General features: G+C 37.6%; 1 protein-coding gene across 2 annotated transcripts; it reads left to right on the top strand.

The window, feature by feature from the left end:
- The first annotated feature begins 642 nt into the window (after positions 1-642).
- On the top strand, positions 643-24,830 carry lpin1a (lipin 1a). 2 transcript variants are annotated; one of them, XM_066670580.1, is made up of 21 exons: positions 643-735; positions 9,757-9,957; positions 10,349-10,444; positions 12,206-12,510; positions 12,929-13,012; positions 13,618-13,716; positions 14,167-14,308; positions 14,667-15,024; positions 15,230-15,323; positions 16,336-16,517; positions 16,639-16,732; positions 16,822-16,891; positions 17,692-17,784; positions 17,930-17,985; positions 18,107-18,239; positions 18,560-18,708; positions 18,932-19,018; positions 19,868-20,020; positions 20,177-20,291; positions 20,461-20,564; positions 21,864-24,830. In XM_066670580.1, the coding sequence occupies exons 1-21, from the start codon at positions 670-672 to the stop codon at positions 22,021-22,023; spliced, it is 2,841 nt and encodes a 946-aa protein (XP_066526677.1). In that variant the 5' UTR covers positions 643-669; the 3' UTR covers positions 22,024-24,830. The 2 variants fall into 2 exon arrangements, with proteins under 2 accessions (XP_066526677.1, XP_066526684.1); XM_066670587.1 differs by lacking the exon at positions 643-735 and adding an exon at positions 7,952-8,102.
- Positions 24,831-25,710: the final 880 nt, after the last annotated feature.

Here is a 25,710-nt window from a genome sequence, read left to right as displayed (position 1 = left end):
TCGTAGACACAGGGCAACGCTGATTTTGGACGCTGAGTTGAGTGTCAGTGTGATCAGTCACAATCAGCTGAACACAATCAGAGCTCAGATCTGGGATTATCCTAGGAAACTAATTTGCGGTTTTATTCCTGGGAAACAAAGGTCAGGTGCTGAAGTTGATAAGTTCTGTATCCAAACACACCACTTGCTCCGTCACTCCAGAGAACACAGCCAATGCTGATTCATACCCCTCTAGTCGATGCTTGGAATTGGGCATGGTTACCTTCGGGATATGTGCAGCTGCTCTATAGCGACACTTTTCATGTTTTTCCATAGAATAACACGTGTATTAAGGACACGTACATATGTGGCTAATCAGTCTGCATGTGTGTGTGTGTGTGTGTGCGACAGAGAGAGAGTGCTGGAGTCTAAGGGACTTGCAGTTACATGATCCCCTTGACCAGATACTCTCAGGTTTCTGTCCTGGATTCTGTTCCAAGAAGACGCTAGGTAAAATTAGTAAGAAAACATCCTCGGTGCTGATATAAAGAACACAGCTCTCTCTCTCTTTCTAACACACACACACAGAGAGAGAGAGAGAGACACAGGGTGTAGATACGAAGACTAGTTCAACTGACCTCAACTAAACAAACAAGGCCTGGATTAAGTGGAGGAACAGAGGATGGAATCATGGAAAAGGAGGAATATCCAGAGGAACTTTCTGATGAACTCACCAATGAGACGAGCTGGACCTGGGTAACACACTCAGTTTAGTTCTGCATGAGAACAGACTACTTTGAGGTTATAAATAAAGTAAAACAAGACTAACACAAATGAAATATCCAGACTATGCATGAGGTATATTTACCAAAGAAGTTATTCAGAATTTTTATCAGTCCTCTTTCACCATCGTTGCCTTTACTCCACCTGGAAAAGCACAAGCCTAAAATCAGAATCCAGAGTTGCTCCAATTGCTGTGGCGCAAACATATATTACAAAACTTAGTCCGATGAGGCAATGCTTCTGTTCTAATTTTTAAAAAGCAATATGGTTTTTGTACAGCTGTTAACTACGTTTGCATTTGTATCTTGTTTGCATTACTATAGTGAGGGGGGAAGTAAACACCTGAACTATCTGCACTAAAATCACCACTATATATGATGGATTAAAAGAGAGGCATCAGTGTTACAGGCTTTTATTAGTGCAGTTTAGCAGTTAAAGAATTAGTATTTTAGCAGTAAATAATCAGAAAGTTCACCTCAAAGTGTCCACAAAACACAATATTTACTTCCATTTTAAGGTTGCATCAGTAGAAATTGATGTCCTGAACTTATAGCAGGAATTCTTTCTCTGGAGACAACCCTGCTGTAAGAGGAGAGTTCACATTTGTGCTGTCCCTTTATGCAATATATTAATATAGAGTACACTGATATGCCTTAACATTATAATGACCTTCTTAATTCTACACTCATTGTACATCTTTCTCTCAGAGCCACTGACCATTTTTATCCCCATTTCACTTTGATTCTCAGCGGCAAGAACCCCCATATGACCCCCACAGAGCTGGTATGATCTGGCTGGTCTATAATTCTTAGTGTGTAGTGACATGGTGGTAGTTTGTGTGTGTGTGTGTTGCTGGAGCTTTTAAACCTTGTTGGTCCACCTTGTAGATGAAAAGTTAGAGAGTGTAGCTCATCTGTTGCTGCAGAGTTTGTTTTGTTCGTCCTATAGTCCTTCATCAGTAGGCACAGGACCACTGGATATTTTTGTTAGGTGGGCTATTCTCAGTTCAGCAGTGACACAGATGGTTTTAATAACACCAACACTACTGCTATGTCTGGTCCACTTGTACCAGAACAACACACACTAATACACCATTATTCACTGCAGAGCTATGAGTAATGTGCCATCCAAATAACATGTTCTGTGGTGGTCCTGTGCTTTGAAGAAAAAAGTGAAAAAGGGCAGACATAATATGAAAAGCAAAAGATGAATTAGAGTCTGTGATTGTAGAAGTAGAAATTGCAACTATATTCTGGAAAGGTGGTGGAACAGTTTGGGTCATGGCATTGTGGAGTCACTGCCTGTGATGAGTTTGGTGTGATTTGCCAGTGTCTGTGTGGATTTCCTTCCAGAATCCTAAAACACACATACTCATAGGTGGATGCAAAAGAGTGTGTGTGAGTGTGTGGCGCCATTTGATGGACTGGCATCCTGTCTAGGGCATGTTCCTGCCTTGAACCCAGTGAATCCAGGTAGGCTCAGCCCCACTGCAGCCCTGAACACCATAAGTCTTTACAGAAAACGACTGATGGAATTAATTATATGGTAAGTGAAACTGAAGAACATGGGCAATGAGTGTGGAAACAAGGAGGTAAGTTTAATCTTGTGGATTATCTTTGTAATGGCTGACTTTTTTTGTTATCATTATTTTAGGTTCAATCTAGAGCAGCTATTCTATACATAAGTTATTTTTTATTGTTCTGGAATAAGAGTGATAGAAAGACTTCCCTCACAACGAATAGGAACATCCATGGCTGAAGGGCTCTTGAGCAAGGCACATAATCCCCAAAATGCTCCCTGGGTGCAGAGAGTAGCTGCCCACTGCTCTGAGTGTGGGTGTCTGCTGCCCCTAATCACTAGTGTGAGCATGTGTGTTCACTAATGGTTTAAATGCTGGGGTCTAATTTCATTTTACTGTTTTAATTTCCATAATGCACAATTTCAAATCAGAATTGTCAACACTGAAGTAAGTGTCTAGCAGCTGTTGAGTGCAAAATTTCCAAGGCCAGTAACAGAAGCTGCATTGGATGATGACTGAAAGTATCTATACATCTCACGTTACGTTGAGATTTTCCAGCTGGCCTGTTAAGTTGGTATAAATTGGACTAATTTGGGCTTTCGTTAAATGGACAGGATGTTTTGTGCATTTTATCCAGCTATGTTCCTGTATTTATCATATTTTATATATTTTGTGTATGTGGTGTGTGTGTGTGTGTGTGCGGTGGGGAGAGGGTTCAAGTGCCAGTCGCAGTTGTGCCCAGTGAGAAAGAGGTTATATAACTGTACTGTGGCATTAATGCTCTAAATTTAACCCTGGGGTGAAGATTGTGAGAAAAGAACCGAACAGAACTGAGTGACAGAAATACTTCCCTCTCTGCTGCTAACGGGCTGATAATGAATGAAAGCTAATAGTTAGTTAGAGTGATGTCAGTGTTATTCTAGTTTTCCTTTATTAGATTTCAGCCAGTGTTAAAAAATATTATGATGTTAAACATCACAAACATTTATGAAAGAGCGGTTCTTTCTAAAGACCTAGCTCAGGGAATTTAAACATGGGACTGTAGTAGGATGTCACCAGTGCAATGTTATTTCTTGAACTTTCTTCCCTCCTAGATATTCCACAGTCAATTATCAGTGGTGTTAAATGTGAGAAGGGTTTAGGAAACAATGGCAAGACAAGCGGCAGACAACATTAAATTACAGAATGGGGTCACTGAGTGCTGAAGTACACCGTATGTAGAAATCTGCAACGCTCTGCTGACTCAGTAACTGAAGAGTTCATAACCTCCTCTTGCATTAACATTAACATAAAAACATTGCATTGGCAGCTTCATGGCATGGGTTCCCATGGCCTTGCAGCTGCATGCAAGCCTTACATCAACAAGCACAACGCCAAACGCTGGATGGAGTGGTGTACAGCATGCCGCCACTGGACACTGGAGCAGTGAAAATGTGTTCTGTGGAGTGATGAATCACACTTGTCCATTAGGCCCTCTGATGGAAAGTCTTGAGTTTGGCAAACACCAGGAGAAAATTATCTGCCTAACTGTATTTTGACATCTGTAAAGTTTGTTGGAGGAGGGACAGTGCTGTGGGGTTTTTCAGGGGTTAGCATAGGCCCCTTAGTTATAGTGAAGGAAAATCTTAATGCCTCAGAATAACAAGATATTTTGGACACTTGAATGCCTCAAATTTTGTGGGAAGGTTTAAGTAAGGCCTTTTTTTTGTTTCCAGCATTGCTGTGCCCCAGTGCACAAAGCAAGGTCCATAAAGGCATGTTTGGTTGAATTTGGTGTGGAAGACCTTGACTAGCTCACACAGAAGTTTAACTTCAACCTCACTGAACAACTTTGGGATGAAATAATAAAGAGATAGCGAGCCAGGCACTGTCGTCCAATATATCAGTGCCTGACCTCAAACATTCTTCTGGACAAATTGGGGCAAAAATAGACACACTCCAATGTCTTGTGAAAAGCAGAAGAGTGGAAACTAATATAGCTACAAACGGGTGACCACTCCATATTAATGCTTGTAGATTTAGAATTTTTCCATGTAGTGGAAAAAAAACTTCTTTACCAAGCCGTGTATAGTAGGGGGGAGACAATATATTGAAAATGGCATTTGTTTCTTTTGTGATTTATTGATATCTGGCACCAAATATAGATAGTTTTATTGAAACATGCAGGCGCTCTAAACAAACTCCCTCACAAGTTTCACTTACCAGAATCACTATTTTGTGACTCTACATGGTGGCACTAATTAAACTCAGAGTAAACCTGCAGTGAAGAAAGAGAAATTCAGCCATCCTCTTTCAAGTCTAAAAATGCTTGAGTTCTGTAAATGAAAATATAAATGTGTAAACTCAGGGCCGATTTTGACTTTTACAAAAATGTAGGCACAAATGAAAAGGACAAACACTATATGATTTGCAAGGACTGTCTATTAAAATAAATTACATGGGAAATGCAAGAAGCATAAATAACCACCACAGAACTCTTCTGCTTTCTGACCATTTTGATGTATTTTATGTCTGAATGATGATCCACTATGACCTGAACAAGTTGCAGTCAGGGTATGTGTGTTAGAGGAATGAAGTTAAGCTATGCACTTTGCTGTACACTGTCTTTTATTCGTTGTCAGATTCTGTGAAACTGACCCTAATAAATACCTAATTCCTGGTATTTGCCTTTTTAGGAATATATTATTTTTTTCAGTTACATAAATATTGTGATATATCATAGAGGACTGTCTTGCAATATAATGAGTATTGCAGAATCACAGAATTGTGATATCATTATTGCTGGCAATGGATCCTGATAACATTGTATTGTGACATGATTCCCACTCCTAATGTATAATTCTTCCAGGATCTTGTACTGATGATGCCCACCAAATCAGAAAGTGGCATAAAATTTATTTATTGTAAAAATAAATAAATTTTCATCCCAAGAGTCATCCCAATTATAGTTTAGAGTTCAGTCCCCAGCAATACCACAGTTATCTATAACTTAGAATCTGAGAGAGCAGAGAGAACACAAAAGAAAACTGAGCCCTGCAGAATATTACAGAACACAGTAAGAACATTTTAGACCACTGTAAACAGAATACCACAACACACAACAAAAAACAATGAATCCTACAGAACATATCTGCTGGGGTGAATATTATAATGCTTTAGAAATGTACCGTGCAGCACCGCTAATGTGTTATATAACGTGTTATAGCTGTTGGACCTCTGTGAATACTAAAATCAGTTAAAACCAGTCTCCTTTTCTGACAAATCCAGGATTTTTCAACCAACAACAGAGAACGTGGTGTGTTTGTTGGATAAAAGAGAGGGATACTGAAGCTCAGACAGTGGCTCAGAATAAGAGTAAACAGAAGGAAAGAATGGAAGAATTTGAGTTAACAGGCAGCACATGGCCCCATTGACTCAGTCACGTGGCTGTCTGCGCTATGATTGGTAGAGAAAGCCCCACACCAGGCACTCCTCAGATCCTCCTACCACCCCCCGCCTTGATACCACCCTCAAACACACACACACTTCAATGAAATTAGAGTTCCTGGGAATCTCTGTTCTCTCGTTTTGAGTCACGTGCAAAAACAAGTGATATGTATAGTCTCTAGCAGTCATCAGCTTTAACATGTCTTCACATTAATATGCCATGATTTATGTTGTTGGGTCCACAGAGAAAACAAGTCTCAACATTGTGAGTGTGTAAACAAGTTTTGGTCCCTAATGTGATTGAAATACACACACACATGTAGACACAGCCCTGGCCAATTTAAAAACACACATGTATGCACTTCCTTCTTGAAGGCCTCTTTTCCAGGAAAAAAACTCCAGTGCTCAGCAGTGTTGGGTTCAGGACAAAACACAAAAACTCTAACAAACACAAGCCTTTGTTTCAGATTCAGGAACATTGTGTTACTTAAGTTCACTCCATTCAGAGAAAGAAGAAAACTGTATTCTTTAGCTACAAAAGCAATGACATATACCTCAGACACAACACAGAATTAATTATTTGGTGAGCAGAATGTGAGTCCAAGCACTGAGAGCAGATTGGTGTGAAATGCTCCTTTCCAGAATCAAAAAGAAACGTTTATAGTGGTGGTGAATGAAACCAGACTGTCTCTTCTAAAAGAGCTATTATAGTAAATGTAAAATTGAAATTATATATTGAACAATCAATATATTTCCATTTTAAATGCTGTTGTAAAAGAGAATTAGTGATTCCACCCAGTTTCATTCTCTGTAATCACATCTGCCTAAAATTGCAAACTGAATATAAACATCAGTGCCATGAAACACGTTTTTTTGTCTACTGTCAGTTTTCACGTCAACTTTAACTTGTTTAATATAGTTATTTGTCTCTTGTGATCCATTCACCCTCTTACTCTCTGCTTCTCTCTCCCTCTCACACTTCACATCTCTTTTCTTCTTCTCTGTTTTCTTATCTCCCTTTCTCCCTCTCTCTCTCACAAACACACACACACACTAAAATGATTATATTTAATGCATTTAGATGTAACAGTGTGTGAAGGCCATAAATCAAAAGCAGCATGTAGGATGGATATTATAGTAGATACAAAACACACAATCTAAGAAGAGACACCCCTTTGAGCACTGCTGCAAACATCCTATTGCAGAAAGTTCTGGACTTTTTCCAAATCTGCCACGTGAGCTGAGTAATGCGTGTGTGTTTCTGTATGTACAATGTAATTTGTGTGTGTAGGGGGGGTGTAAAATGTATGGTAGGTTTGGCTGAATGTAATGAATATGAATGTGCCTGAGCATGTACTTACTGATAATGATTCGGTTTTATGAGATTATTTATCTGCACAAGCTACACTGTTGTGTATATTTAATACTGTTAAAAGAAAAAAAAAAAAAAAAAAACCTTACATGAGATTTTGCTGTGAAGGGATTCATTGTAGAGACTTTATTAATTAGAGATTGTATAGATGGTTTCCAGTGTTGGTGAATAGAAACAGGTCTCCGTAAATAGCTTTTTTACCACAGCCACCATCTAAAGATTTACATTGTAGTTCTCCTAGTGAGGACACTGAATGGAAACCTGAACCACCAAAGGCCTTTAGAAAGGCTCAGTATTTTCCCATCCAGTTCATGACAGACAAAGATTACACACCCTTAACTACATTACATCCACGTAATAAACAATAACACAACCATAAATCTCCGCAGGGGTTATACGACCGAAGGGGGAAATGTCGGTATATAAATACGCTACGTATAATATGAAATCATGATGGGAAACTGAAAAAAATCAACGCATACTTCTGCAAGAACTCTTTTTTTAAACTGACTACCTCTCTCTCTCTCTCTCTCTCTCTCTCTCTCTCATCCACCCCTCTTCCTGGGATTGTCTGTTTATGTCTGAGCTGCGGTACTAAAGGGTTAATATCTGGTGATGTCACAGGCAAAATGCGTATTCTTATCCCACGGGTTTTCCGACAAGCCCCGCCCTCCTGTGCTCTGATTTGTTTATCCCGCCAACAATCCCTGTGTTCGACTGGTTAGACCCCGGTTAGACTGAGCTGCTGGCCAATCACAGCGCAGGGAGGAGAGCCTTGTAGGAAAACGGGTAGAGACATTTAAAGGTGGGATTTTTTTTCTTTTTTTTTTTTTTTGGTGAGGCCAGGTTTAAAACCAGTGGCAGAAAAGAAAGACACAGAGAACAGAAGAGAAATCTCATCAAATAAAAGAAAACCTCACCTGCGCACAGCGAAGTTGTGAAACGCAGACATATTTTTATTAACACTTTAAAAGATGGATTAATGCAGAGTTGAACCGCTGCGACATCAGCTCCATCACCGCGGTGTGTACATCACTCTAATTCGTTTATTTGACTTTATTTCTCATCTTCTTCACTGACAACCCATCACATACTGCAGATCTGTGTGTTTCCAGGAAGCTCCTTTTATTTTAATGCGTTTGTATTGTTTGGTATGCTCTGCAGCGCGAGGACGAGGCTTGTTTACAGTATGTTTCGAACAGGCTCAGCTCAGTTTCACTCAAAGCGTCTTTCTCAGTAATAACATACTACTGATGCCTCTCACTTCATTTGAACCTTACGTTCTGCATGTGTTTATTTATAACGCCCCCCGGCACACACACACACATCCACGAAACCTATGGAACCTCATCTATCTATCTATCGTTACACTTATATAGCCTCATGGTTCTAAATGCATAGTTGTTGATTTCCAGTGTCTGAGCTGTGGTACAGACCTGTGCTATTGTGTATATATAGGTATATATATATAAACACAAGCTAAATAAACACTATGGTGAATCTGTGATGCCTCACTGGGAGAATAGATAATAGGAAATATAGAGCCTCTTCCAATGCTACTCCAGGTCAACACTACAGAAACTGCACTATGTAACTTTAAGAGGAGGGTAGGAAAGCACCTTTTTCATACACCATAGGCAGTAGATTGGACCGTCTGAACTGAATTCAGGCCTAGAGAACTCAGCAACATGTCCGTATACAGTTGTTGTATAGCTTTCTCCTTGCAAAACAGAGTTTCAGGGCTGCATTTTCTGATGCCATGTTGGACTGTGTTGCATGGCAACAATTTCCAAAGTACTTCCTATTCTGTTTTCATCAGAATAGCATAACAATTTGTCATGCAATGCCATCTGAGGGCTCAAAGGTCAGGCTCATTCAGCAGTGGCTTCTGGCCTTTTCTGGATTCTATGTATTGTAGATGGTGAAAGACATTGAGAAACACTGAGAAATATTCATTGTGAAGTGTAAATTATATATGTTTTTGTTGATATTAATAGGTTCTGTTTCTTTTTGTTATTTTATCTGTGGCATCTGTGATGAGGAAAACCACAAGGTCTGGCCTGCTTCACCAATTATTCTGATATTACCATGAATAACTGAATACTAAATCAACCTCAGATAAACTGCCATGAAATGAACTAGATATGAGAAAATAGTCTGTGGAAGATATTCATTAACCTAGGTCCATACGAACTAGGGCTGTTTTGTTTTTACATGAAGCCATCATTAGTAAATCGGTGTGGCCCTTAAAGTCATTATTGATTCTATTCTACAAAGAGTGTCTGGAGTTTCTGTGTGTCCAGGGTCAGAGAGGTCATAATTCCATCCTCATCTAGGCTGTGACTGAGATATTTTTGTTTGGAAAAATGAGGGAACTAAGTCCTTGTTCACAGATGAAAGTTGCAGTTTCTCTCTTACTCTGATGAATTCAGAGACTGAACCATGTGCAGAGATTATTAATCATATTGTTTTGCATTTTCATAGAATTTTGCATCAGACTCTGAATCTTTGATTTAATGGGTGCAATATATTTACTAAAATATTTAATCCCTTCACTCCACGGATGTTTGTACTGGGAATCATCACCCAACGATGACCCAATGAATACACCAAAAACATTACACGAAGATATATGTGGCACTGAGTAAAGGCTATGTAAATGTATTGTATCCCTCAGACTCAGACGATGAACTACGTGGGGCAGTTGGCTGGGCAGGTGTTTGTTCAGGTTAAGGAACTTTACAGAGGACTGAACCCTGCAACTCTCTCTGGCTGCATTGATGTCATCGTGGTGCGTCAGCCCGACGGAACTCTGCAATGTTCACCGTTCCATGTTCGCTTTGGAAAAATGGGAGTTCTGCGTTCTCGGGAAAAAGTGGTCAGTTTGCTTGCACATGCAATCATTTCTTAATAACTTTCTTTTGTGATATTTAGTAGTTTTTATTTTGTTGAAAACATTGATCCAATTCTTCTGAAAATTAGTTTATACAGAGACTGGGAGATGGGTGCTTTGTTTCTGTAATTAATGTGTTATTCTAATTTTACAAAAGTAAAACATGAGATGCCACAAGTGACAGTCTTAGGCCCATTGATATTTTCTTGTGTGAGGCCCTATAATTTATCACATATTAGCCTTGGGTTGTTCTTTAAGAGCTTAAACCAAGTCTTCTCTACATCAGCCCTAGGACATGTTCTGTTTTAAAAAGCACAGAAAAAATATATAGAGATTTTTTATTTGAATAGTGATAGAGCTGTGTCTCTTTCCTCAGGTGGACATAGAAATCAATGGAGAACCTGTCAGTTTACATATGAAGCTGGGAGAGAACGGTGAGGCTTTCTTTGTGAAGGAGACTGAGAGTGATATGGTGAGTACACAGTGTTTTCATGGGGCTTGTTCGGTCTATAATAGAATATAAAGGAATGTAGCACGTGGGTTTTCTGTCCAAGATGCATGACGTGAAACGTGATCCTTGTTTACGGGAAACAATTCCACACTGGAGTTTCTCTGTAACTGGAGTCCTTCCCTGAGCTTAGGAAAAGAGCCAAGACTGTCAGTATATTCTGAAGCATTTGCAGCCATCCTCTGGCCAAAAAACTGACCAACAATATGGCAAATTAACTGCGACACCAGCTATCCAGAGCTTAAACTGCTGAGAGTGATTCCTCTTGCTTAAGGTCCCTCTGGTGAAGGCAATATGTTCTGTATTTCTTTTTGACACTTAATCATTACAGTCCTGAGCACTTTGACCCAAAAAAAAGAAGCACACTTGTTACTGGAGAAAAGGAAATCCTTAATGTGAGTTCCCATGAGAGAGAGAGAGAGAGAGAGAGAGAGAAAGAAACAGAGAGAGAGAGGTCTTTTCATCTTTAATATTATTTTTCTGTGTTCATTTTAGGAAATATGTTTTCTTTTTTTTGTTTATTTTCGGAAAGCAATATCAGAGACTTGATTTACTTATCAGGTTATGTATCTGAGGAGATAATCCACATAAACCAAGTAAGGGAATATCAAAGTAAATAGGTAGAAAATATTGTGTAAATAATATATTGGTTGGACTGTTCAGTAAAGCTGTAATGCACATTGTTCCAAAGTTTAAAACTATTTTCTTGTGTTAAGTTGAACAGATGTGCTGTTGCCAGGCCTTCTGTTGTGCCGAAGCTTGTGCTGAACTCAATTACATGTTATCGATATAAATTTGCTTGATATTGGATGATTGATGTTTGCCAGACATTCACCAACTTTAAACTTTAATAGCTTCTGTAAGTGCCAACCTACATCCTATTAAAATGAATTTAAAAAAAAGCATAGGAAGCTTAAAATCTTAAGCAAATGCTTAATCATCTTGTGATGTTTTTTTGCAAATTAGAGATCATCCTCATAGAGGCACAGTAGACAAAAACATAAAAATACAGGCAAAGAATTAAAGAATGAATGAATAAGTTGCATAAACATATTCCCACATATTCCTAGGTACAATAGAACAAAAATTAACAGCTTAAAATTGCCTAGTTAGGAAGCTAAAGTGACACAGGTATAAATATATTAAAGACAAAGTAAAAAAATCAGTGCTGTGTTTAATGAAGTTCAAGTGCTACAGAAGTCATATAAAAAAGGAATTCTTGGAAAATAATCTTTACATTTAATTTTGTATTTTATTACATGGATGACCCAAAGCACTAAATCACTTGTTACATGTGTTCATACTTTTCAGTTGATTTTAGGAAGGAAGGTCATTCAATTACAAAGAAATGGTAATAAATGGTAATAAATTATAATAATAAGATTATAATCTGGAGATCTGAGTTACTACACTTCTCTTCTGTGGATGTCAAAAGTTTAGTTTTATAATTTTGTTTTGGGTTTTGATGAAGACACGTTATGATTCTACACTGAAGACTGAAAAGCATTTTGTGATTCTATTCTAAATCACTTTGTTATAATAAATGATTCACTCATTCTCTCTGACACACTTAAATGTACAGATAGCTCAGGGTCAGCAGTAGTTGGATTCCAATACAATTTTAAGGGGAATACAGAGACAGATTCCTGTGTGAGTGTTCTCTTTTTAGCACTGCTGTGAACTGTCAGAAAACTGACAGAAGCATGATATAAATGATCTCTTCAGGAGATGGTTCCTTCATACCTGGCCACATCTCCAATCTTGACGGACAGCTCAGTTTTGTTGGAATCACAAATGGGAAAAAGTGCATCTCGTCTGTGTGAGCCTGTAACTGGGACCTCCATTCACTCCCTGGGAGCTTTGCAGAGCTCTGGAGAGAACAGTTTAATAAAGAAGAGGAGGAAGAGGAGAAGGAAGCCAAAATCGAACAGTGTCAAGCGAGAGGATAGTGGGGATTCATCTAAGGAAGACGAGGACATGTTCCCCATTGATTTGAGCTCAGATGAAGACACAGAATACATAGCTAACAGGTGAGTGTAGAGGCTGTGGCGGAACTCTGTGTGTGTGTTTGTGCCATGCATATATCACATTGTGTTGGCCAAAACCTGTTTACACACTCATTGTGGGGACTTGCTGTCATTGTCGGGACAGCCAGCATTATATTTTATGCTGAAGGCATGTTTAAGGTTGGGTTAAGGTTAGGGTAAGTCTCCACAAAGTGAATGAAAGGCTGTTTTGTAAGGGCCAAAATAAAGAGTCCCTGTGGTGAGTGAATGAACCATTTCCCCAGTAGTGAGGAAGAATCTTGGAGACATTCCAGATTCTCTTTTCTCCCTCTTCTTTATTTTCTCTGTTGTTTATTGTCTCTTTTGTAACCTGACTGTGTTTCTCTGAAGAAAAAAATTCATGTCTATGTATTTACTGTGTGTGTTTGTGTTATTTCTTTAGAGCCATTGGCCATGAGCTCTACAAACCACAGGTCACTACTGGGTCCAGCACAGTGTACTCTCAAAACCAAGACTGGACACAAAGGTGATCATACACTACAAAACTACAAAATCACACTGAATAGTATCTGACAGCTACAGAAAGGGCAAATAAGGCTTCTGAAGTGAAATTCCACCAATATTCTAAGCGCCTGGATAATTAAATATTTCAGTGATTAAGAGTGGTTTGTGTGATTCAGAGTTTTTTTTTTTACACCGTTACAGTAGTATTTTACAAATTAGATCACACTGTCTGGTCCCCCAAATGTACATATTTATGTTTATATGATCATATTTTTAGGGCGGCATGGTGGCATGAAGGTAATTTCTCTGTCATCCAACTCAAGGGCCTGGATGTAATGGGGTTCAGGCCTTGCCTTATGTCACTGTCTGTGTAGAGTTCAGTGTATTCTCCCTGTGCCTGCCACTGGGCCCTCTTGGGACTGGTTAGCATATTCCCAGTGAACTCCCAAGCCCAGGTGGAAAAAGATGCTTTATGAAGTGCATTCAGCATAAAACTTGTGCCAAGCTTACTGTGTGGATTGATTGATCTGCTGTGGTGACCACTCATTGGAGCAGAAAAAATAGACCATTTACTATCATATTTTTCAACAAAAAAAAAAAAATTAAAGAACTTACCTTCCTCTACAGCACAAGAATGGATCAGACCCACACTCTGCCCAGTTCAACCAAGGGAGGACTGTCTGTGTCCTGCCCCCAGCAAAATTCAGTGTTCCAGTCCACAATCAGGTGCTTAAAAATGTTATATGTCTAGAATTGTATGTATCTGGTGCCTAATATATCTAGAACCTCACACATCTCAAACCTCACATATCTAGAATCTATCCAGAAAACATTATATTGTAATTCTTTAAAGTATGACTACCCTTTAAAGAGGTTTTTAAATTGTTTAATATCTGTTTATTAATGGTTATTAATTAAGTTGAAAACACATAAAAGCGACAGTAACCTTTTTGTATGCCTAATAGTGACCAATAATGACCATTATTAAACAGATTTAATCCATGTAGGGTTCAAGGGTATTTGTAAATTGATACCAAATCCTCACAATCTTTTGGTCACTGGCCTCTAGAATTGCACTGAAATCACTGGACTTTTCTGTGGACTTAATCACAGTATTTATCATAGTAAATTTAGAGTGATTATATTAATTATAACCCTGTGCTCTGTATTTCCAAGTGACTCCTTGCCTTCTTCACCCAAGAGTGACTCGGAGCTATTGGTGAAATCGAATCAAACCAGGGGCAACCCAGAGAACCTGAAGAACACAGATAACCCAGAGATGCTGTGGGCCTGGGGAGAACTACCTCACGCTGCCATGGTACACATATTTTGTTTACATTTTGCTTTATATTTCAGCTATAAGAGAAACTTATTTAAATCTGTCACTTTTTGTTTGGAAACAAAATAAGACCATACATGCCACTTACAAGCAAACCCTGCTGACAATAGCTGTAGCTACAGAGTTCTGCAAAAACAAAAGAAAACAAGCTAGAGTTTATTTAAATTAAGACTCAGTTCCAAGCAGCAGCTGCTTATATGATTAATTTTTTCAAAATGCTAAAATTGTAGGTGAAGAATGGAAATTAGGAGCCCAAAACTATATTGTAAATGGTATTAGTATGTTTTTTTAGAATAGTATTGGGTTTCATGGTCAAAATCCATCTCATTCTGCACAGCCTTTGGAGAAGCAGCCTGAGCCCATGGTTGTTTCTCCGACATCAATCCCAATGTCTGAAAGCACACACTTCCGCATCATCACTGGGGATGGGATGGTGGAGCCACGAGATGAAAGTCCTCCATCTCTCTGCTCTGCAGCTCATAGTCATTATGTCCCAGAGCTTAGGACGGAGACGTTGTATGTTCCAGAGTCTGTTCTGTCTGTGGAGATGGAGGAAAAGGAGAAGATGGATGGAAAGGAGAAATTGGAGGTGGAGGGCATCGGTGCAGCTGCTAATCATGTTTCGGATCTGGAGGATGAACATGGTCCTAGGGTCATGTCCCTAAACAGAACCGACTCTCCATTGAAGAGGAAAGGTAGATACACCTGACATGAACAGACTTAAGCCTATATTCACCTTCAGTGTCTTGGGAACTTTTTTATTGTAAAAAGTAGTAACAATGGGCACTTACTTAAAGAAGTGCCCATTACTGTGAATTTGAAAGTAAATTCCAGCGGTTTGAGCTCACTGATTTAAATAATATACTAAAAAACAATTTTCAATTAATGTTGGTGTTTTAGACAAGAGGAGTCGTCACCTTGGCTCAGATGGAGTTTATCTGGATGATCTCACAGAGCTGGAGCCAGAGGTTGCAGCACTCTACTTTCCCAAGAGGTACGTACATTTTTCTTATGTTTTTAAGCACGATGTAAACATTTGCACTCACATCTACAAACTCCATTAAAAAAAAAAAAAAAACGGTGGGAGTATGTTTATTGGACTTTGAAAAAATACATATGCCCGTTTTGGATTTGATGCCAGCAACACATTCCAAAGAAGTTGTAAACACTGTGTTGCATAATCGCTTCTTTTAACAACAATCTGTAAACATTTGGGAATAAACTAAGCCGGTATTTTGATGTAGTTTTAAAGTGAAAGTTTACTAATTCTTGCTTATTATACAGTTTCAGCTGCTGAAAACGTAAGTTTCCGTTAGTTTTTCACAGCTCATAATTCATTCATTATCTGTAACCGCTTATCCAGTTCAGGGTCATGGTGGGTCCAGAGCCTACCTGGAATCATTGGGCGCAAGGCGGGAATACTCCCTGGAGGGGGCGCCAGTCCTTCACAGGGTAACACAGACACACACACATTCACTCACACACTCACACCTACGGACACTTTTGAGTCGCCAATCCACCTACCAACGTGTGTTTTTGGAGGAAACCGGAGCACCCGGAGGAAACCCACGCGGACACGGGGAGAACACATCAACTCCTCACAGACAGTCACCCGTAGCGGGAATCGAACCCACAGATAGTCAAATAGTTTTGGGAAGTGTATCTGAGGCCATGCAGTGGTTTCCACTGCAAAATCATATCTTTTTAATGTAGTTCCACCTGTGGGTCCAAAGGCAGCCAGTGTTGGTTTTGGGCCTTGTCCTGTACATAGAGATTTCACCCAAAATGGTGAAAAAAAGTACATTTCCTCAGTTTCAATATTATTAATTAAGTCAATTAAATATAAGGGTTAAATGGTTTGCACATTGTTGCACTTAATATTTATTTACATTTTGCACAGCATCCCAACTTTTCAACTCTTTTGCTTCCTGTTTCTGCATTGACTGCATGGCGCTGGACACAATAATTCAATATCGATCCATGTTAATGTCAACATCAATGTGAAGTGATGGTATAAGCAACGTCAAAGGCGGGGCCGAGCCAAGGAGCACCAATCAGTCACCTCAGTCAGTGGGCAGCAGTGGGATTGACAGTGGAGTGGACAGCTTTTCTGATCAGTTAGGAGATCTACCTCATGTTGCCATTTCTTTGTGTGGAGGTTTAACAGAGGACCGGGAGATCACTAGAGGTACCTAGCAGATTTATGGTTTGTGTTTTTGTCATTTGTTTTCTCTTAAAACTTTTAGCTCCATCTGGAAGAAAACTGTAGTTTTGTTAATGATGAAAGCTTTGTTTTTCCTCTTCCACAGAGGAATTTGAGGAGAGAGCAATATCTTATCAGGAGTTTGCTGATAATCCATCAATTATAGATGACCCCAGCCTTGTTGTAAAGATTGGAACGAAGTAAGTGAAATCTTACTGATTTATAAATATTACAGTTTATACCAGTATTTTCTGATTAATTTATTCACAATTCTCTTAAACTGTTTAAGGTATTATAACTGGAATACGGCTGCTCCTCTCATGCTGGCCATGCAGGTGTTCCAGAAACCTCTGCCAAAGGTAAAAACTCGCCATTGATACAATATTGCTTCATTTATTACTATAAGTATTAACTGTCTGGAATACTGCACCAACTTGTGGTTAGGCTGTAGTTTTCACCTCAGAACACAACTGACATAAATGTTTGCAGTTCTTCACTCAGATGATTCTTTAACTCTTGCTCTGATTATTTGCTATGTTTTTTTTTTTCCGCTTCCTGTCACATATTTGAAACTTATCACTTAAATTACTTAAAATGGCTGCTTTTCTGTGTTTGATTTAGCTACATTTGTCACTTACAAATTAAATATTTATATCTATAGTTGAAAATAAAATAGAAAAAAAGATATTAATTACTAAATGTTCCATTGCTTTTAATGTCCTCATGTTAATCCTTGAGTTTACAATCCAGAAAAAAGTAAACTTGTCTCTTCTTTTTTCCCTTTTTTTTTTTAAATTCCACTTCATCCCATTGTCTCTGTTTAAGTTCTCATGCCTGAGTTATGTTTACTCTGCTTTTGGATTTTTCACCTACTGTTTCCCCAGTGTTTTTGGCTCCAGCTCTGTATGTCTACATTTTATAAAGAGAGTGAGACCGAAAGAGTGTGTGTGTGTGTGTGTGTGTGTGTGTGTGTGTGTGTGTGGGAAATAATGAGTGTGAGAGTGAGTGAAAGAGCATGCCAGAGAGAAATAGTGTGAGTGAGAGAGAGACTTACTTATTGCATGTGCAGAGGATTCATGTGCACTTACAATTTTCACCTCCTTTTAGTTTCCAGTTTAAGTTTGAGTTTAAGGATCAGGATTGTGTGCGTTTGCTCCAGGCTGCGGTGGAGAATGTGATGAAGGAGAAAATGCCGAAGAAAGGGGGACGTTGGTGGTTCTCATGGAGAGGAAGAAACAACAGCTCCAAATCGGTAGGATTCATTTTTTAGGTAAAACCAGTAACAAAAGTAAAAAAAGATCATTTTGACAAATCTGCCGTGATTAAATATAAGTTTAAATTCTCCTTCTGCTGTCAGAAGTGAATAGTATTTTTAAATGTGTTTTTTTTTTTGTCAGGAATCTGCAGCTGATACAGTGGAAAGTGGAGAGCAGCTGATGATCTCAGATAACACGTATAACATCCTTAAAAAATGAGTCTTTAATGACTCACTCATCCCATATGGTTAAATTGTTAATGATTAAACATGCTGTTTGATTCTGGATTATTAAAAAAAGACTGTCTGGGGTTAACAGGTTAAAGGATGACTCGTCGAGTGATGAGGACAGAGGGGATAAACAGAGCCTCGTCTGTGGTCAGCAAGAGTCTGTCCTCAGTCCAAGCTCCATCTGCTACAGAAAAACCCTCAGACTGACATCAGATCAGCTTGTAAGACCTTCACAAATCAATCCCCAGTCCCTACAGTAATCCTCAGACTTAACCCTGATTTTCAGACAGACCTCAGATCAGCATTTCACAGATATAGAATTAGAATATAAAAGAATAGTAACATCTTACAAATGGTAAACAAAATAATTAACAGTTTATTTTTGCAAAGACATTATTTTAGATTCTTCTCTTATAAGCACGAAGTGTTTCCACCTATTTCTCTAAACTAAGATCCTTCAGTTTAAAGATTTCAGATAATGGATACTAAAGTGAAACATAGTTAATTAATTTTGTAGTAAAGTAAAACAATGTGTCCTCAGATAAGCTTGCAGTTAAAAGAAGGTCCAAACGATGTGGTCTTCAGCGTCACAACACAGTATCAGGGAACCTGCCGCTGCACAGGAACCATTTATTTATGGAACTGGGACGATAAGATTGTGATATCAGACATAGATGGTACTATCACCAGGTGAGAATAAATAATGCAGGAACTTTAAATATTATTTTACAATGTATATATAGTATCCTGTATGTTTGACATTTAAATTTCCATGTATGTGATTACATACATACAGTCACTCTTTAGTCAACAGAGAGGTTAAACAATTCTTTTGTAGGATATAAATTTTCATGGAAAGTAAGGCTGCATGTTCAGCTTGTAGTGTTTATATTTATCTGATTTAATTTCACAGATCAGACACACTTGGACATATTCTACCAACACTTGGAAAAGACTGGACTCATCAGGGCATTGCTCGCCTTTACCACAATGTCAGCCAGTGAGTTTTACATGTCATAAACATGTTCTCTTGTAGTTATTTTATGTGTTGATCACACATGGCTGTGATGAAAAATATTTGCTACATTTCCAATATATTTTATTCTTGCATATTTTTCACACTGAAATTTCACCCGGTGTGAAGTACGTGCATTGATATGAACAGAGGCAAAAGTCCTGCTGTTCTTTAGATGTTCTTCTGGTTTCTTTGGTGACCTCCTGCGCTATTGAAGAATGCTGGGGCACCATCCGCCCCTGGAAGGTTTACCATTGTTCCAGGTTTTGTTAATATGTGCTTTTATTGTAGTTCCCTGAAGTCCTAGATCTTTCGCAAGGGCGTTCTATTTTCTAGACTGATAGATTTCAGTGAATTTGATTCATATCTATTTCTGTATCTCTTTAGGATGTGGGTTTTTTTTTTTTATCTTGGCTGGGTGTGGCTAGTGAAATTGAGACCAGTTGTCAATTGAATTGATTAAATGGTTGACTTAGTCGTCAACAGGGCCCTGTTGTCTCTTAGAGCTGTGCTGAAGCCTATATATTCTCCTATGAGCAGTGTCTGTTACACAGCAGAACTCGGTTTGTGTCCCGCCCACTGCCCAATTACTAGTAATATATCCACGTCTCAGGTAGCCAGGTATGACACAAGATAGCAGACACAAACATGGTGTGCTGCAGCAAATACAGAAGAAGCTGGAAAGGAAAAATATATTTCACCGCACTGTACATGACTCTTATGCACTGAGCACAAATTTAGCTCCAAAATATTTCTCATGTTTTAAATTTTAATGAAATAAATTGTATATTTTAGATGTTAAAATATTAATAATATAATTTACTTTGGTGGTAGAAATGGCTACAAATTTATGTACTGTTCCGCACGGGCGATTGGAATGGCTGGAATGACAAGAGGTTACCTGCACTGGGTGAATGAGAGAGGAACCATGCTCCCTCAAGGTCCAGTTCTCCTCAGCCCCAGCAGCCTGTTTTCTGCTCTGCACAGGTCAGTACTCAACAGATATTATGCATACACATGTCAGTCTGAATGTATATAAACCTCATCTAAACTAAGATCTTCACCACTCAAACAAACTCCACTGAATTAGACAGAGTTGGAAAGATTAAGATTGTTAACAATATCTTTTGTTATGTATTGAAGGGAGGTGATTGAGAAAAAGCCTGAGAAGTTTAAAATCGAGTGTCTTACCGACATTAAGAACCTGTTTCACCCAAACACAGAACCGTTCTATGCTGCTTTTGGAAACAGAGCAACTGTGAGTACCTTGAACAACTGATAGAAACTTCATTAGGATCAGACATCACTGAGGAATAGCAGAGTAGTACATTTCAACAGTATACACATGCCTGTACACACACAAACTAGATGCTTGAAAACATTTGAGCATATTTCTTAAAACATATTACAGAATTTTCTCTCTGTAGGATGTGTACTCGTATAAAGAGGTGGGAGTTCCATTAAATCGAATCTTCACTGTGAACCCTAAAGGAGAACTGATTCAGGAACATGCCAAGACCAATATTTCATCGTAAGTATCTTCTATGGGCTCAGTAAAAGTGATTTTCACACAGAAAACTAACATAACTAGCAGTAAATTAAAGGCTAAGCACCAGCTATATGAAAGTGTCAAACAAATAAATACAGTGGAATTTGAGTTCCTAACTTGTGTTTATTGATAGTCAGAAAACATGTTATTTCTTACTAATTGAAGGAATAAGGTTTAAAAGACAGTTGCCCCCCCCCCCAACGGTGTTCGGAAACTCTAATAGGCGTCTTGCCTGTGACGTAGATGGTGGACAACAACTCTAGAAGCTGCACTTAATTTAATACAAAATGACGAAATGGTGTGTTGTTTTTGGCTGCAATAATTCAATGTACAGTGGGACATCTGTGCACAAATGGCCCAAAGATCCCAAAATATCCAGAAAATGGACCAAATCTGTCAACTTTAAACAGGCACTTTCGAAAGGACCATCCGCTCACTCCGTTATCTGTAGCTCATTTCACTGGCGCTTTTCCAACAATATGGGCATGTAAGGAAACCAACGAAAGGTGTTCAAGAGCCTCTGTATACATGGAGGTAAACAGGGTAAGTACACTTACTTCGCCTGTTTTAGTTGGTGTTAGTTATCGTTAGCTTGACTCGGTGGCTCAGATTATACGAGGCTGCATTACGGAGGTTTATAGTGTCGGATGAATTCGAGTTTGACTTCGATCACATTTACAAGAATAACGGTACCTCTACATTTGAGTTTAGTTTATTGCTAGGCTATTGTCATGAATAATGTTGGTTATTTAGCTAGATACTGTCATAACAGTTAGTCCTAACGGTGTTTTACCGCGGCGTTGGTCAGCTGTTGTCCAACAATGACGTCACGGTTGCGTTCAAGAATTTCCGTAGCGAGCTCGGGTTTTTCCGTCAATTTAATAAAATTGGCAGTTTTAAAGCAAATTAAGTATGCTATTTTCATTTTAATTCATACTTATATATGTCAGTAACTAAAATAATTTGAAATATTCATGGAGGTCTATTAAGTGGTGCTTAGCCTTTAAAGCAAATAGTCCTTTAATAAAATGTCCCTGACACAACCCTGACAAATTCTCTCTGTCAGTTGCAGAGAGAATTTGGGACAATGTTCAGAAACAAAACTGATTTGGATTGGGTTAAGACTGAGTTTGGGTTTGGCTTAAATTGGGTTCAGATTGATTTCAGGCCAAGTTAAGGTTTCTTTTATGTCCTTATATCTGTTGCGACTTTATTCCTTTATAATTTTTCACTCTGGGACATAGCTATGTTCTGGTTAGTAACCACATCCTCTTTGGTTAGGTATGGCAGGCTGTGTGAAGTGGTTGATCATGTTTTCCCACTCCTGATTAGAGGAAACACTTCAGACTTCCCCTGCTCCGACACTTACAGTCAGTTTACCTTCTGGAGAGAACAGCTCCCAGAGGTAGACAAACCAGACCAGCCCACAGAGTACAGCTGAGAATCGGCCAGCATTGACCAACTGATTATAAGCCCATGGAGAACAGCTAAGGATTGGTTCAGATTTTAACTATAGACAAGAAAACCTCTGAAATGTGATGAAACTCTCCTGACGCACAAATAACTTCACTCTCTGGAATCTCCAGTTAACTGCAATATTACAATAATCAGTGTAGAGCATCAGACCTTTAAGCTAATAACGACTTTCTTTATCTTTTATAGCAAGTTATAATCCATTTAAAACATGGGGACATTCTAGCTGATTTTGTTTATTTTATTTATTTTTACTCCAAGGTTATAGTAAGTGTTAATCATATGTGTTCACAGTGTGATGTGAAATGGTGTACTGTCCCCATTCAAAAACAAAAAACCCTATAATTTATATTGTCAAAGATAATGTCTTTCATTGAAATATGTTTTTAAAACATTATTGACTTTTGGTTACATTTAAAGAAGCATAATGTGTGGAATCAATCAGTAGTTCCTCAGGTCAAAAATTATACTAGATCGCATCACAAAATTATACTTATTTAAGTGACACTTTTTGTGTACTTTCACATGACTTTTCCCTTGAAGGGTGTTCTGATATTTTTTTTTTATTAAATTGAGAGAAGAACATTTTTCAGAAGATTTAAATATTAGTTTTTAAGCTAAATAGCATTCCTTTATTCTTTACAGGATAGTACAAAGAATCAGTTTGTAAATGTGTCTGACTCAACACCTTTAACCATATAAGGAACTCAGGGTTCAAGTTTCCTAAAGTAAAATTTTCTCACACACACACACACACACACACATATATATATATATATATATATATATATATATATATAATACATCGCAGATAAATGACAAACCAAACATACTACAGTGTGTTCAGAACTATTATGCATAAGTATTTTTGGCTACATGTCAATATATCCTTTTATTAATTAGTACAGCTGCTCAGAATGAACCACTGTTTGGCCCTCACACATAGGTTCCAACTAAGTAATTTCTGTTTGTATACAGTAGTAGTTGGTGTTCACAATTATTAAGCAAATCTAAATCAAGGTTCCCAATTTAAAAATGATCAACTGACTGGTCATTTTCATTGGCAAAATGGAGTGATGTTGAAGTCAAAAGGGTAATGCACTTTCTTGGAGAAACCATTCTTGCCATGGTGGATGGGTCATTGTGCAAAAGCAAGGAAAACGCTCAGGACCCATCTCATACTTCCTGCTATATTCATATAATACTCCCCACTTCTGATGAGGCTTTACATTGTTATTGAAATTAAAACCCTACATAGGCAAACAGGCATATATATTTAAACATTATATATTGGATTTGTGAAATATCATTTTCATCTGTTATAGAAAGTCTTATTTTTGTCATTGCACTAAGTAAACCTGTTTTTACGTATAGCTAACATTGTGTTTGTTATGTATTGTCCAGTATAATAGTTGTGAAAGGTGATCTTTTCTTTGGCCTTGAGCTTTGTAAAAACAAAAAAAAAAAATAATAATAATAATAAAATAAGAGAATACACCAAATGTTCACTAGACTCAGACAATAATATCAAGGATTATTGACAAAGTTAACTTTCCTGTATTCCACGGTGTAAAATCTAGCACTTGCATAATGATTGTGAACACACTGTAAATTCTTAACATAAAAATGAAGATTATTGTAAAGAATAACCATTTTTAATGCAATGTGTATTGGCTTGGAAATATTAAGTGAAGGTTGTGTGGGAAAACAGGTTAAAAGTGTGGTATGTATTTTATTTGATGAATGTTAAAGTATAGGGTTAGAATTACATTCAGTTCTGTGCAAAAGATACATATATTCACAAATAATTTTCAGACTTTCCAGTTAAAGCATTCTTCATACTTTACACATATGTCAGCTTCCATTATTTTTAGGAAACTCAGTTTCAGTACTGAAATAACATTGCAAAGCTCCAAAGCTCCACATCATTGCAGAAATATAGTATTTTCTGGAAGGATGGAGGGGCTACTGTGTAATTTTCTATTTAATATCTTCCAAAATTTTTCAGACCAGTTAACGTCAATGTACATTTTGAATTTGCACAGTTCTGGTGCTTTCATGCTAATCTGCTTATGCTATGAAAATAATCTATCTGAGTAGTTAAACTTATAATATTTACATTAGAAAATAAAACAACATAAATATCATATAATTATAAAATTATGCAAAGAGCACTGTTTCAATGAAGCACTGATATTGTCTGAAAGTTAATGAAATGTATGTTCTGTATTATGAATAGAAATGTGTGTTTGTTAAAAAATAACTGTATATGGTGTTATGTGCAACATTAAAATGCAATTTTTACTGTTTTTAATGAGGAAAGTATTAATAATAATGTTTAATAATAATGTAGATATAGTTTTTAACCATATTGATAGTAGGCCACAACAAACCATCACACTGTGAATTGACTAAAAATTGTAACTGTCTCTATTCCATTTTCTTTGATTTAATTCAAATGTTGTGGTTTAAATCTAACTCAAAATTAAGTGCCATTGTATGTTTCTCTAAAATACAAATCTGTTCAGACATTAAAGTTGAATATGTCTAATTTTCCAGAACCTCTGTCTGATTCTTATTTTTGGTCTCTGTGAAATTGTGAAATTCTTTCTATGAAAGATTTTGTCATTAGTTTTGACCTTCTGTTCATTTATGTCAAATTTTCAATTGTAAAAAATGTATAAGTCAAGACTTGTGTATTAAAATCTTGCAGTAACTTCTTACAGATTTCTTCTGTTCATTCTCACACAGACGAAAAAAAAGTGCTGATGTTTGAATATTTTCTCTATTGGTCTGATTTTGTGTATTTTAGTTCAATCCTTGAACCATGTAGTGTATACTTATTTCCCCTTCTCTCGCAGATATTCAGCTAAAAAAAACACAATAAAAACATAATTAGCATTAAATCCAGAATCATGTTATAATTTTATAAACATTACCTACAAATCAAACTGTATTTATGAATGCTGCATAACCACCAGAGGGGAGCTTAGACTTTGGATTTTTCCCCTGGGCTTAGCGCAGATGGAGACAACGTGTGACGACACTATGGCAAACCGTTTTAACGTTAAATCGCTTTCTGCTGACTATAATCAAATACTGGATAGCTACAACAGAGTTTTGACTAGTAAAAAAATCATTTTGACTAGTCATAATTACAATTTAAGATATCTGCAGTTACAATCAGACAAGTACGAACAGTAATTTAGATAACTACAATTATATTTTGAGTAGTCAAAACGTCTTTTAAGAAGTCTCATGACGTCAGCGAATTGTCATATGACGAGTCATTCATCCTTCATTAGTATTAAAGATTACATTGATTAGAGTGATTAAAGCTTTTGGGAAATTTCAAAAATTGAATTTTTACTGGTGAAAATTTATTTTCTGATATAATTAATTTAATTTTTACTAATAAAAATTAAATTAAAGTGTTGGGTCAGACTGATGAGCTCAGCTTTCAGGAAATGGCCGAAAAAAAAGTCTGCGTTCGCTGCTGATGCTTAATCGGTTGAATAGTTTTCTCTATCTTGGTACAATTTTCTAAAATAGCTGACTTTTTTTATATTTTCTTCACCATCATTGAGAATCCTAATCATTTGATAGGATTCTCCAAAAAGCTGTATGTATGCTGGAAGAAGCGGGGCCGAGACGA

The sequence above is a fragment of the Hoplias malabaricus genome, chromosome 1, assembly GCF_029633855.1.
Source record: "Hoplias malabaricus isolate fHopMal1 chromosome 1, fHopMal1.hap1, whole genome shotgun sequence".
Taxonomy (NCBI): domain Eukaryota; kingdom Metazoa; phylum Chordata; class Actinopteri; order Characiformes; family Erythrinidae; genus Hoplias; species Hoplias malabaricus.
This window is presented reverse-complemented; position numbering and strand designations above follow the sequence as displayed.